At 38.4% G+C, this 15,734-nt stretch overlaps 1 protein-coding gene across 1 annotated transcript in view; it reads right to left on the minus strand.

Annotated features, from left to right (window-relative positions):
- LOC125178531 overlaps positions 1 to 5,089 on the minus strand; it is a 14,292-nt gene extending 9,203 nt beyond the window's left edge. The window contains exons 1-7 of the mRNA XM_047882504.1: positions 4,773 to 5,089; positions 4,039 to 4,306; positions 3,183 to 3,328; positions 2,633 to 2,762; positions 1,978 to 2,122; positions 1,034 to 1,172; positions 180 to 304 (exon numbers count right to left, since the gene is read on the minus strand). Of these exons, the coding sequence (XP_047738460.1) occupies positions 180 to 304; positions 1,034 to 1,172; positions 1,978 to 2,122; positions 2,633 to 2,762; positions 3,183 to 3,328; positions 4,039 to 4,306; positions 4,773 to 5,001 (1,182 nt within the window). The 5' untranslated portion in view covers positions 5,002 to 5,089. The remainder of the gene's footprint in view (positions 1 to 179; positions 305 to 1,033; positions 1,173 to 1,977; positions 2,123 to 2,632; positions 2,763 to 3,182; positions 3,329 to 4,038; positions 4,307 to 4,772) is intronic.
- Positions 5,090 to 15,734: the final 10,645 nt, after the last annotated feature.

Genomic DNA, 15,734 nt, shown 5'->3' on the forward strand with positions numbered 1-15,734 from the left:
GTGTAGGCCACCATCAGAGGCGTTAAGGTCGGGGCCCTGATCATTGACATGAAACCATTCCCTGTTTTTAATTAATAAAATCAATTCCTTTTTTTTTTGTTGGAATGGTGAGTGTGGGAGGCCTTTAAAAAAAAAAAAAAAAACTTAATAAACTATCAAATGAGTCGTGCGTCTCCCACCTTGACCGTCTTGCCGACCCCCGAGGACGCGAGCAGGCCGAGGCTGCGGCAGTAGCGCACCTGGTTCACGATGGAGCGGTGGCCGCTCAGCTGGAACCGCGGCGGCCGAACTACCACCGGGGCAGCTGTGATAACCATGTCAACCGTATAAGATATTATACCAAGTAAACAGTATAATATATTACTTAATCTTAAGTAACGTAGATCCCGTAAAGTAAATATCAGTGTCGTTATTGGTCGTCATCACTCAACCAGCGTCACTGAAATAATAATTTCTAGGGTAAAAGTATGTAAAAACATCAAGGGTAATGCGACCGGTCATTACCATGAAATCTGCGCCGAGAAATTGATCCCCTATAGGATATGAGTAAATACAAAATATGTCGTCGTCACGTTTTTTAGTTCAGAGGAATCAATAATCCTTACGATAATTAATCCTTAGCTTTTTAATCATTTGCCAATAAATTAATCCTGGTGATAATAAATCCTTGTAACTGCAGCGCCTAGCAATTAAAGATAAATACCTGTTCATTATTGGATCAAAAAGCGTTAAAGCAGTGCAGGTCGTAGAACTGGTCACCACGTGTCCCGAATTAATTAGTCATTTCACTCATTTGTAAATTAGGAAACTACAATGAATTTCCGGAGAAGACGACACAAAACTCACCTTGAAATTTATTTCACAAAATTCGGCGAAAAAAATCATATCCAAAATGACATGTAAAATAAAAATTGATGAAACTCTACAAAATATAAATAGAGACACAATAAAATAGTATCATTATCTTCAAAAACCAACTACACACGTTACTATCAATCACGAAAAACAATTAAGATTGAATTAGAAGGCTAACTCTTGGGCTGAAGTGAGTCTGGCAGCTTCCAGACGTAGACGTTGAAGTCGTCAGAGCCGCACACCACGAACTGGTCTCGGTCGCCAGCGAAGCAGCAGCTCTTCATGGTGCACGAGTTGTAGTAAGTCCGTGCGTCGAACTGGGCGGTCAAATGGGGCGTAATTAATGCAGGTAAAGGTTTAATCATTGAAACGTTTGATAAAATACTGTTAAAATATGTATTGGTAGTCATGGTGCACGAGTTTTGGTGCGTCAAACTGTGCGGTCAAATGGGGCGTTATTAATGCAAGTAAAGCTATAATCATTGAAACGTTTGATAAAATACTGTTAAAATATGTATTAGCAGTCATGGTACACGAGTTGTAGTACGTCCGTGCTTCGAACTGGGCGGTCAAGTGGGGCGTTATTAATGCAGGCAAGGCTTTCAACATTATCTCGTTTGATAAAATACTGTTAAAATATGTATTGGCAGTCATGGTGCACGAGTTTTGGTGCTTCGAACAGCGCTGTCAAATGGGCGATAGAAATTCAAGCAATTGTTTTTTCAACGTGGAACCGTTTGAAAAAATATAATAAAAATCTATGCTGGCTGGACCAATTTTATTGAAAAATAACTGTACATTTATACAGACAGAGACAGATGCAGGGATGAGCAAGGAAAGGAATGAAGAAGCCAGAAAAATCAATCCTAGTGAATAACTATTCAATGATAAATATTTCTATGCTTCCATAGCAATAAATACAGAACCTAGTGCACAGATATTGAATTGAGTAAAAAAATTTACTGCGCCAGCAGTAGACCTTCGTCAAAAGAATCTGACATTCAACCTCTTCTTATACACTAATAAATATAGATGCGTTAGCCACACTTCGTTAATAATTTTAAATTATTGACAAAATTGCGAGTTTTTCTAGGTAATAATTTTATTGAGCAATAAAGTTACCTCAGCGAGAGGCTGGTCGTTATTGACGTTGTAGAGCACAGGACAGCGTCGGCGCCGCACAGCGAACACCTGCTTCCCGGAGCTGCTGAACGTGGCGCTCATGGAGGAGCGCTCGCCTTTCCTGCCCCCATACCGGATCACCGGCCTGCAGCCCAACAAATATTGGTAGTAAAATTATTTGATAATATTTACTCCAAAACAAAATAATGTTTTTAGCTGAGGTACAAGAATAAGAGCCAGTGACTAATCAATATTTCTAGCTAGAGTAAAATAACTTGGACACACTCAAGTATGGAAGATATAGATTATATTGGGTGATTTACAATAACAATGGTCTGCAATTGAGAAAATACTTCGATCAGAAGTAAGATAACAGTCTCCAAAGCATGGATGCTATCATGCTATTAGGTAAAGTTCAAACAACCGGGCTAGCAACAGTCGAGATGAATTTCATGCAATGATAGACACGAGATTGCAAACATTAATAAACACTCATTACTTGGGAACAGGAGTTTTGCTAACATTCACCTAGTCTTCTCGTTGAGTCTTGGCCAAACCTATAAAATATTGTGCCTGAACACCGCTTTAATTAACAAAGAAATAATAATTATTTAGCTGTGTCCATGCAGCCTCAAAAAATGATAAAATTGCTTACATGGTGGACTTTCTGGAGTCCCAGAGAGCAACGCCCTCTTTGTAGTTGGCCGTGAGCAGCAGCGTGGACAGCTGAGGGTGGAACTGCACCGAATGGTATGCATAGAACGACTCCGGGAGTTGGGTTTTCCCTAGAAAACAACAAGGCTATGTTCAATAGGAAAATTATACAGTCTAGTGAGATGTTGATTCCAAAATGTGGTATGTACCTAACATACTTTTTTGTAATCTAAACCATCCCAATTCAGACGCCAAACTAAATTTATTTATGAGAATAAATCAGTTTTTACAGACATCTAATGAAACTTGAAATATTATCAAGTAAGGAAGAGATGAAAAATTGAAGGAGGGAGAAGCTTGAAGAAATTTTTTCCCATCACAAGTTTCTTCTTAAAGCTTGTTTGCAAGAATAAAATTTCAAAAATTACAGAAACTTCAAACATGATCATTATTAGGGCATACTATGAGACACTATAATTTGGAAATGAAATAAATATGATAGTAAAAATTCAAATTCAAAGAAGCAAGCCATCAACAGTCAATATCATTACCTCCAGAGCCATTAAACCGAAGTCTAGTGTCGACGAGGAAGAGTCCACCATTCTCACATGCAGCAGCATATACCATATCCTGCTTGGGGTCCACATGCACACAGTAGACAGCTCCCTCATACTGGTCACTGCGGAGGCACTTTTGTCTGCAAGAACAATGTTATTGAAGGCAATCCTAATATTTAGTTAAAAAAGTAACACAGATCTGCAAGTTAAGACATGGATTTGGGATTTGAATATCTTAAGAATTTTTGCAAAAAACGGAACACAAAACATCTAATTAATAAAAAATTCATATTTGTATGAATGATATGTGCAGCTTTAGCACAACCAGAGGTATTAATTTTAAAAATCCTCCAATTTCCAAGAGCATGGATGCAAGACATGTATATGAACTACTATAACATTAAGGACAATGAAAAATTTGTAGTTATTTATGTGATAATAGTTTAAAATTCCTCACTCATCCATCATGAACCTTGCTCTCAATAAACAGTATAAAACTAATGAAAATTTTCAATTGCATATCAACTCCCAAACACAGGTACCATGAGATATATAATTTATTCATTATTGAACATTAATATTTATTAATAATTCATTGTGTCTATACCATGTGCAAATGTATCCAATACATTTATATCTAATAAACATTACACATGGCTAAGGAGTTTTTATCCAAGATTGTTAATGCACACTCAACTTTCAAGCTATTAACATCTAAAGCAATGAATTAAATTATCAAATATTATACATATAATATTAACTTTTAATTATAAAATTAAATTATATTTTAAATTATTAATATATAAAATGATTCAATCTAGCACATAAATTAGCATATTGAGACACCCACGTGGTTATATCATGTTGGAGAACAATCTGGTCATTGCCAGCAGAGAAGATCTTATCACATGATGGTGTGAAGGCAAGGCTAAATATGTTACTCTTGTGTTTCTTTTGCATGGCACGTGGAGGAGCTGTATGAGGCACATTGTCATGGCTCCTGTCATAGCGGCTGTCATTTCTTCTTGCAGTAGAGACATTTGAAACTAATGGCTTGGGTGAATGACTTAATATACTATTGTTGATGTTCCACAGGAGAACAAGTCTGTCATCTCCCCCTGAAAAAAGAAGATGTTTAAGCCAATGGGTTTAGTGATCTATCTTCCTCCTTGTAATACCAATTTACATAGTAATAGTAATATTAGAGCTAAAAATAATTTAATAACTGCAATATACCTAGTACTGAAAAAGTCAATAAATCATGAAGTAATATTATGTGATTCAAATAACACATCATGGAGTTTCAGCATCAATGCAATAAAAATTTAAACTTAGTAATTAAATTTGAAGAATCTATCCCACAAATGAGAAAATTTGCTGTTACTGCTTGACTTTGCCTGTAAGAAAAATCATTACACAATTTTCCTATTTACTTCAGAAATTTTTAGACTATTCACTGCTTGAATATTCTACAGACTAACCATACAATTAAAATATACAAAATAATAAGACTGACTATTTTCTGAGCACATCATGTTAAATTTGTTAATAACTTATTAATTAGGATGACCAAATCCATCTCACCTGATGCAAGGAAGGTCCCATTATTTGAAAAGTCCAAAGCATTGACACATCCAAAGTGTGCCACAAGATCTTTTTGATGAAGTGTCTTGCATGCATCAAACCTGGTAGACAGGATACCTTGAGGGTGTAAAATGCCATACAATTGACGGTTCACAAGGAAATTGGGCAGAGAAAAGGCATTTAAATTAGGCTTGTATGAATACTGAGAAGAATTTTCCAGAACCATCATTCAAATTGGAGTACTGTGAGAAATTATTTAATTAAATGATCTGTCCAAAGAAATGGTAAAGATAATTTGCCATAAAAATTAATTTTCTGTAAAAAAATTAAATTATTACCTGCTATCAGTACTATATAGGCTGCATTCAGTGCATTGCACTGATTGCAGCAATGCAGCCTATGCATAGAGGATAATTTTAATAATAATCAAAATGACTAAGGTCATAACTTTAATGGAGTGCTTTCAAATAGCAAACTAAATTAAATTCACATATATAACCTAATACTAACAGTAAAGTTACTTTTAATTGTCATTCTAATACCTATGTAAATTTAGAACATAATTTATATTAAGGAGAGAATTCTTTTTCCCCGGATCCAGCTCTTATGTCTTAATGTCTAATAAAATTCAGGATTGGAATTTTTCTAGGCTAGCCTACTTGTTTCTGAAATCTTGTGGCTCCGCTCCAGCGTAATTAAACTTTAACATACCTAATTGGAATCTCGCAGCCCAAATTGGGCACTTTTGTTAACAATCAAGTAGGAGGTACTGACTAGTATGGACTATGGAATATATCTACTTGGCAAGCCGCGACTGAATTTTTCGAGCCGTGGTTTTATGGACTTCCCAGCCGTGATTCCATTTCTACGAGCCGTGATTCTATTTCACCGAGCCGTGAATTCCATATCTCGGCCATATTTCTGCAAGATATTTTTGGCGGAAACGGTAAAGCAATGCGGATTGCCGAAGTTGAAAATTTTATGAAATGACATGTTTGCGAAGTGCAAACCGCAATTTTTTAATCAAACAAAAATTTATGACATTCGAGCAGCGAGATTTCATACCTACTGAAATTATATGATATTAGAGCCGCGATATTTCAGACAAAAATAGGACTTTTCCAGACTAGGGTACTGAGGTACCTAATTCAACATTTCAACTGACAGAAATTTCGCAGTTCTGGAAAAAAGGCATAAAATGAAGGGAGAATTCTAGTTGCGGCCCTAAAGGTAGATGTTTTCTTTTCCACACTTGATGACGTCTATGAAGCTAGTTAGGCTACAAGATATTGAATAAAATATTAAAATTTATTGAGAAATTATGAGTGAACTGTTTCTGACAAAAATACCTTGTTTGCTTCTCTTCTTCTGCGAGGGCCCACAAATGATGTAGATATTAGCCTATCCTAATTCCTATGTACCTATATAATAAAAATTTTGTCCATAGGCCATAGCTAGCTAACTGCATACAACTATGGTCTGTACTGTCTTTGTCACAGACTCACGTCTCACAGTACTGTGTTTAGTGTGTTATATGTCTTAGGTACTGACGTACTGTCTGAGTCAGTGTGTACTTTGCACAACAAATTTAACATGACAACTCTATTTAATTCCAGCCTTCAGGAAAATGTTCCCACTTTCAGATGTGCATTCCTTCCAATTTGGCCCACACGTGTATCGTTTAATTACTACGTACGGTAGATTGTCCCTTAGACGGTGGACCTGTTAAGGGGACCGGCTACCCTCCGGAAAAACTTCTACAGTTATTATCCGATCATCATGAAACTTCGCTTACATATGCAAAATGTAAATATAAGAACATTTTGCTCGTATGAATTTTTCGAAAAAATATATAGAAAACGTGAAATTCATAGAAAACGGCTAAAAAAGAAACTATATTCAAAGATTTCAGCAGCTAATTACTTTATATCTAATTAGTTAAAGAACTCTGCCACCCGCTTCCCTTTAAAGAGACGTCATGAACGTAAATATTGGCGTACAGCGATGGCAGTGGTACCATTGGAAAGAGCAGAATTTCAGCTTTAAGATGAGCTCAAAAACCGGAAAAGCCAAAATTGAAAATTTTAGGGTAGCCGGTCCCCTTAACAGTAGGCCTAACTGTCTAAGTCTGCGGATTCTGAGGCTGCTGAACTACTGTGATTGGTTGGCCTTTGTTCCAGCTGTTTGTTTTGGGACATCAGCTGTTTCTGCAGCATCCGAAACATTGGAAGTATGCGAAAAGGTACTTCGACAAAAAAATTTGCAATGCAACTAATTATCAAAAATAGTTAAGAAATGTTGGAAAGATACTCAGTCAAAAAATTAGTACGATAATAATCACCAGAAATTTTTAAGCAAATGAATTTATCGTGCATTTTTCTGTGTTTTGTCTAACGCATAATTCACATAGGAGACCCCATGTTAGTCAGTGATGCACATGTAGTCCACTGCACCGAATTAGTTAGGACTGCTGAGAGGGTTATTTTCATTCGCCTAATTCACGAGAAAATTTCCGAAAATATATGAACATCAGGCGGGTTAGCTCGGAAACGTTTTGGAATGTGGATGCGATGACGATCAGTGTGATCACTTGTGAGTCAATATTGTGTGTCAACTGCGACAAAGTTACGTCTCGGAAAAATTTACGACTGGACTTGCGGCCGGTCTCGCGTCTAATATCCAAATTTAGTGAACAAGGAATATCTCCCAAAGTAATGAACGTAGCTCGATGAAACTTGGTACAGGTATCCATTTGGTCCTGACAGCTGACAGTGATGTTTAGCTCGTGAATTTTTTTCTTGCAATTTCACCTTCATTTGTGAGTTATATAGCAATACGTGACGAAATTCACAATGAGCAAGAAAATTATTCTAAACTACTGTACATATTTAAATAAAACATTGAATATTCAAACCTAATCTCCCAACGGTGATGTTTAGCTCGTGACAATTTTTAGAGCATTTTCTCATTTATGGAAAAAATGCACCATTGTGGTCGCCATGTCCGTCTGTCTGTTCGTCCGTCCGTGACCTCAAGTTTTCGTCGACGAGAAAATGCGCTCTCTGTCACTCACTGCTGAGTACTGAGTTATATATATATTTTTTAATTTTGCCTTTGTTTGCGTGTTTTTTCCATATTCGTGATTTAAACAGCAATACGTGCTTAAATTCGTAGTCAACAAGAAATTTCTCCTAAAATACTGAACAGGTTTGAACGAAACGAATGTGAATAGGCTAACTAACCTCCCAACGGTGATGTTTAGCTCGGGTTAGCAATAGTTCGATGAAAGTGTTTCCCGTCAACGGCTGCTGGAGAGGCTCCATTTCACGCTAGTCACGTCTGTCTTTGAAGTTCTTCAGAGAAGTCAGTTGCAGCTTCTTCTAAGGTAAGTTAATGTTATTCTCGCTACGAAAATGACGCTAAAAATTTACTTAAATATATGAAACAAATCGCACAAACGTATTTTGTTGTATTATATATTGTAATTAAAAACGAAGATCATTTAGTCTAGCGGCCGAACGACAATATTACCGTAATGTACGGTTTAGCATGTGTTTCGACGAGAAATCTGAGATGATCACAACTTTTACCACATCAAATTATTTTTACCGAACATACGTGTATAAGCAAAAATGGTTGTAATAATTTCTTTTCCCGCACTGATGCAACGAAGTTTTAAACGGATCTTTTGAGCAATTATAACAGTTCCTCTGCCTAGAAAATATTGTCCACTACCTTGTCTCGTTACTAATTTCATCGAGATACTGATCTGAACCTTAGGATAAATTAAATGTTCAGTAATAACGGAAATTCGTAACGAAAATTTATTCTATCAGTCATTAGAGATCAAATATGGATTAATATATCAAATGATCGATTACGGAAACTATGGGTGGCCACGAGAGACTCTTGATGGCCGGCGTCGTCAAGGTTGTCCGAAGGTCATTATAGGTTTTCAATGCCTTGAGTGTTTTAAGATTAGATTCGCTAGAGTAATTCAAAATCAATTGAAATATAGCGGTTGCTAATACTAGTACTGATACTTTCATATTTTTTGGACATCATGAAGCCCAAAAATGTATATTAAATTCATTGTTGTTAGATGAACATTTGCTCATTGTTTAGCTTAGATTAAATATGTGACGCGTATTGCTTCTTGTTGAATTTATCTACAGTAGTTGGTGTATTGAATATCGCTATTCACCACAAAATCATTTTACTAGCTCACTAACATTAATATGAAAGAGGTATTTTTTAAAATATATTAATGAGGTGAATAAATCATAGTTAACACTTATTCAGGTTACCTAGCAAGCATGTCTCAGAGAAATGAAGGCCACCTCTCGGGCATGCATTCGTTGCACAGAAGCGTGGCGAGTGTGGTGTCTGGAATGTTCCCTACCGCGACGGCGGCCGGTGACCGTCATGACTCTCATCCGATCTACCCTGACGCTGAAATAAAAACTGAGAACTTGGTTGAAATAGAAGATGAAGATTTATTTGCATCGCAAGCCGCTAACGACGAACAACTTAGTTCGCAGCGCGGGATGGATGGTGATGCTTTCGACGTACTGTCGCAGGGCTCGGGGATGCTCTCTTTCTCGCAAGTAGCGAAGTCCTACGACGAGGCAAGTCAATCGTTGCTGGGAGCAGGGAACGACCAAAGCAGTCAAGACTCCAGCGCAGGCTTTACCCAAATATTGGAAGATATCAGCAAAAATTTTGAAACCCAGTACCCGGACAGCTCTCAGAGAAGCAGTTTTGGGAGAGAGCCGCGCTCTCTGTTCTCGTCTGCGTCGGCGCTGACTAAGAATTTTGGACTAGGACGAGATCAAAATCAAAGCTCACCGCAGTCAACTGAACGAAACGTTCCACTCAATAACCCCAGTGGGAAGTTCTCAACCAGCATCTGCAGGCCTCTGCCGCTAGTACCGATTACCCCATTCACCACAAACGGAAATTTAATCAAAAAATCCCAGAGCAGCTTCGCCGTCGCCCCAAAGCAAGCATTTTCTGTAGCCAACGGTGCTAACAGAGCTCCGGGAAACATCACCAACTCATTCAGCACCACCGACAACTTGTGTGAGTCATTTTACAGTAGCCCAGGCACTGTCGACAGTTTCACAGACTCCGGAGGCACAGGAGGCGATCCTCGAGAGTCGCGTGACTGCAGCGTGCCAGCGTACGCCAGAGCCCCGCCCTTCGCGCGCACTCAGACGGCCAGCAACAAGGACACGTCGTCGTTTCAGGCGTCTAAAGGCCGCGAGTTTGCAAACAAACAATCTGGTAATATTTTCCTGTCTGCAGGAAGGGGATTACAAGAAAATGAATCGTATAATCTCTCTCAGGAATTCCCTACAAATCGTGTCGGCGTCGGAAAAGAAAATGACGCGAACCATGCAGGCCCTCGATCCGGTGATTTTTTCCAACGAGCTGGAAAACCTGAAAATCCTTTCCAGCAAGTTGACAGCAGCCAAAATCTCTTCCAGATGAAGAACAGTAATTACAATCATGCAGCGGGTACTGAGCTCACGGATCGCAGGAATGTCATGTCATCACAATCTGATGCAGCGATGGAGGCATTTGACGATGGAGGCAAGGCTGAGTCCGAAGCTCCGAAGCCTACCTCGAGCGCACCTATACGACCTGTTTTTGGAAAAAGCCAAAAAGTTGCACCAAATTTCAAACCTGTTTTCAAGAAACCTGTTATCAATAAGACTACGGGTAATGAAATAACCAATTCAATAACTAATATAAGTAATTCATCGGAGCTTCGTGGAAATCTAAAAGCTTCCCAGATGAACGGACAGAAACAAATGGCAGTAACTGGGAACTCAAAAAAATATTCTGATACAAAATGCACTTCTCAAGTTTGCAAACCAACTTACTCCGTTAAGAACGAGCACAATGGGTCCGTTTCAGTCTCGATCCCGCACCGATCAGGAGAACCCTCGGTCAACAGAGAGGCGTTGCCGGAGGTGAAGGATGTCACAGTGCAAGGGAAACTTCCTCCTAATCTCAGTCCTGCAAGTGCAAGTAATGAGAACCATGTAACTACCGAGAGTAATACCGGTGATCAGAATTCTGCGTCGGAATCAAAAGAGTACTCAGCAACGAAAGAAATTATTGATAGTGGTGAATCGTCGAATCGTCAAAGCTCAAAGCCATTGAAGTTGAAAAAGACAAACTCGGTACCAAAGCCCAAAATAATCATCAAGGCTGAGAGAGAACTCTGCAACTTGGAAGACGAGGAATTTATGGCCGCCCCCACAAACTCCAAGTCGGCAAAAAGTGCTGGAGCTGGCAAGCCAAAAGCTCATCCCAAGCCTAAGAACGGTGGACGGGATAAACCATCAAGCCCTTGGCAGCAGGCAAGTCACCTTGCCTACTTTAAACAGAAAATGTCGTTTTTGTACACTGGGACGACTAATCCTCCGAGCACAGTTTCAGCAGAGGGCAAAGGCGTGTGCAAGCGAGGGGCAACATCTCAAGAACCTATGATATTGAAACAGGTTAATGAAAAGCTCTTATTCAGCGATGAGAATGTTCCCAGTTCTGCTAACCGCATCCAGCAGAACCAAGGAAAATGGCAATCCTCTCCTGTTGACCAGCAGGGAAACTCGACTTCTGAAGGGGGAGAGCGCGGCGACCCGAGCAGTTATGAAATCAACTCGTCGCTTGTGGCGGATGTTGGGGTCAGTTCTAATAGGGGATTGGGGTTCTCTAATTGTCGCGGATGTTGGGGTCAGTTCTCTACTCAATTGCAATATTTTAATATTAAGGAACAGGTTAATTCAAACATAAGTAATGCATGTATGAATGAGTCTAATACATAACTGATCAAAGGAAATCTTGCTTCCCAAATGTCAGTAGGAGAGCAAAATATTCATAAATTTCTTCTCGGTATAAATTCTACGCTTTAACCAATTATGAGTCTTGTATAAAAGGATACTCCTTCTTACGGGCTGCTTTTATTCATTTCGGTTATTTAGGTGGGTTATTAATTACTTTTTTGGGGAATTTCAAACAAATATAAATAATTTTTATGAATACTGCAATATGTTGAGATGGGAATAAGTTTGAAACTTGCTTCAAATTTTCAGCAGGTCGCAATGTTATCCAATTTATCATTTTTCAAGGTTCAAAAACAATGTTTTTAAGATATGCAATGCGCATTATTTTAATGATTCAAGCTTTTATTTATGAGATACAATTGAGCAAAATATTTAACTAATGACCAGGCCCCAGACTCCGCGTCGTCACGTGAGGGCTTCACCCCTCAGGCTGTGTCGTCACCCTTGCTCCATTCGCGCACCCTCACCCCTCTACCCTCGAGCGTGTCTCCTATCATTCAGGAGACACGCCATATCCAGGCTTCGTTTTACTCGCATGACTCGTCAGCAACGTCAGATGTACACGACGCAACGTCAGGTGCACACGACGTAACGTCAGGTGTACACGACGCAACGTCAGGTGTACACGACGCAACGTCAGGTGTACACGACGCAACGTCAGGTGCACACGACGCAGCGTCAAGTGCACACGACGCATCAAGCTCATCATCGTGGCTTGGTCACGGTAACACCACGACGCAAAGCAATTCTTCAGTTACCGATGAGCCCCGACATTCGGTTACTGATTGTTCATCGGACGCAGACGATGAAAGTGATGGCGGCAAAGATGAATTTGAAAGCGATGTGAACGACAAAAAAACTGCAAGATGTCCCCTAAAATCATCAGCTACGAAAACCAAACAAAGGAATTTTGTAAATCCTGCAAAACTCGCCAAGAATTCCAAGAGTCTCATGATGCCCTCTCCGCCAGACCCAGAGGTATCTTATTTCGATGAATTTTGTGCTTTATTGTATCCGTAATTGGAAAATACATAAATGATCGATTGAGATAGACGATAAGTTATGAGATAAATACATATTTTATTCAAAAACATTAATTTGTAAGATTATTAAGTTTATGTTATGTACACACGAAACTTAGGCTCATATTTCAATGTATATAATTAAGCTTCAATCCACAGAAGCCCAGGACATCGGCAAAGAAGAAGAGAGGCGCTGCGGCCACACAACTCGGGTGAGTTGCATGCATGGTTGAATTAATAATTCAACCATGAGTTGCATGCATCGATCCGTGGCTAACAATTAATACACTTATTCGTACTGCTAACGTGCATCGCCATTTTGATTATTTGCCTACCAAGTATTTGAAGATTAATAGAAAATTTGTTGCAGTTTACTCAAGTTTGAAAGAAAATAATGGAAATGATAGCCTTCAGATGGATAAATTAAGTTTGCATACCCACGAATGAAATTTCTTATCAATTAATTTTCGATGCATTGCAAAAATCTACTAATAATGATCACAACTAATTATAATTTTTTAGTTATTCGTAAATTCTGAATTAAGTTTTGGTTCGCTGCACACAGGACTCTTCATAAATCGTGTGATGCTACTAGACGACGTCGCAGTGTCGCAGGCTCGGGTGAGTGTACGTCATGAGCTTCCTGTAGTAACTTTCTCTTGCTATACGTGAACATCATGAGTACTATTCAATAACAGAACATACATATACAATGATGAGTACAATTCAATAAAAGAACAACATATACAATATTTGTAAGAGCTTTAATATAACTTCACTAAACCACCGCCTTCATGCCAGGTGGACACCCTGTGGAGGACTTGCGCCGAATCCAAAATTTGAAGGTTTGTGCAACGCGTTCTTTTCTTTATTTTATATTTTTGGAAACACATAGTTATCCATTCTTGACTTAAGATAGCATAATTATGAAGAAAACCGTCCTGAAAGAGTTCAGTCGAGGCAATTTAAATGAAGATTCTTGGTCACATTACGACTGTTAAGGCAACCAGCAATTTTGCTGTCACTTCTTGATTGAGTTTAGACTTTGAATTTAAATTACAACATCACAATAAACACTGATCGGTTCAAGATCACATAGATTAACAAAAAATATAATTAAATTATTGATTGAAAAGAATTGAAATAAACAATTATGGCACCTATATATTTATAATATTATTATTACTTGGGTTAATAATATATTCCTGATTTAATTATCGATCACCTAATATATATAAAAAATATAACTCAGTACTCACTGCAGTGAGTGACAGAGAGCGTATTTTCTCGTCGACGAAAACGTGAAGTCACGGACGGACAGACAGACGGACGGACGGACATGGCGAGCACAATAGCGCTTTTTTTCCATAAATGAAAAAATGCGCTTTATTTTCCTTATAATATTTTTATAAGGAAAATATTATATATATTTATTATTTATAATATAATATTTTTTTCCTGTTTATGATAACGTGCGCATAACGTGTGCTGCGCGCCATGCTCAGGAGCACATGCTGGAGCTGCAACAGCAGACGCCCAGGACGGTGTGGGTGCGCTGCGACGACTGCGACAAGTGGCGGGAACTTACCGCCGTCCCGCCGTCTGCGGGGCCCGCTGGCGGTGAACCGTCGGGAGCAGCGGTGGACCCTGCAGACCTGCCCGACCGCTGGACCTGCCCCATGAACACTGGTAATATCTTCCTGTCTATGATAACCTACCCATTTAGGACATCATTGCACCCTAAAATGCTTGTATAATTGATGGCGCCTAGCTTACACTCACGGTTTATGTGTGTAAGCCGCAAATATTTTGGGGGAATTTCCTCGTGCATATCCTCGATCTTATCGTGTCGAGATATTACATCGAGCTAAATATTAATTTTTTTCCTGGAAGAATAGTAATGCATACTAGAACTTAGAGAAAATAATTAGACAATTTTTTGCAAAAAAGGTTTGCTCAGTTTAATGTGAATGACGCAAATTTGTTCTTGTTTTTTTTTCTAGAATATTTTTGAACGAGAGCCTGATTGCAGTTTTGGGTTTCTTTGCAAAATTGCTATTGAACGGATATTCCTTGAATTAGCATGCAATAGGTTAAATATTATTAATGGGGGTTGGGACAAGGATTCTAGTAATGCATGAATAAGCTATCGTTGGCAACTAGCTTACTTTTATTCTATATATTATATCAAGTCAACTTGAGATCCTGGGCAAGTATATGTTGTCGAATAATATGATAATATGCGATAATTATCTCGAAGATAGTTCACCTGTAAATTCATTGTGCTGTAATATATCATCAACTGTATATTATATCGTCAACTTGAGATGCTGGGCAAGTATAAGATGTCGAATAATATGATAATATGCGATAATTATCTCGAAGATAGTTCACCTGTAAATTCATTGTGCTGTAATATATCATCAACTGTATATTATATCATCAACTTGAGATGCTAGGCAAGTATAAGATATCGAATAATATGATAATATGCGATAATAATCTCGAAGATAGTTCACCTGTAAACTAAAGATTAATTCATAATACTGTAATATATCATTGTTAAGTAACATTGTAAGAGTACAGCCACTACATAGAGTAAGGCATTACTATGCTAATTATTACTGTACAGACGCGAAGTATTCGAGCTGCGAAGTACCAGAGGCCATCTTGCCCAGCGACGACCCAGACTACTTCGTACACACTAACTTCACGCTCGGCTCAGGTCAATATATTGATAAAACAACAGATTTTCTCTTGAGTTGTATAAAGTTTTCTTCAATTTAATCATTTATCATTGTTGATAAAACAACAGATTTTCTATTGAGTTGTCTAAAGTTTTCTTCAATTTAATCATTTATCATGATAACAACGATTAAATTTATATTGAAATTATCGCCCGGTACCTACCTTACCACTACCACGTCTATACGACCAACTCTTATGATAACAACGATTTGATTTTTATTGCAATGACCGCATAACTCATTGTCTACCGACGGTTGCTTTTCCGTATATGCACATTTAAAACCAAAACACAATTTATGTCCTTGATGTTTTCAGTGTAATGTTATGTATCAGATAGC

This window comes from Hyalella azteca, unplaced genomic scaffold, assembly GCF_000764305.2.
Source record: "Hyalella azteca isolate HAZT.00-mixed unplaced genomic scaffold, Hazt_2.0.2 contig10616, whole genome shotgun sequence".
NCBI lineage: Eukaryota > Metazoa > Arthropoda > Malacostraca > Amphipoda > Hyalellidae > Hyalella > Hyalella azteca.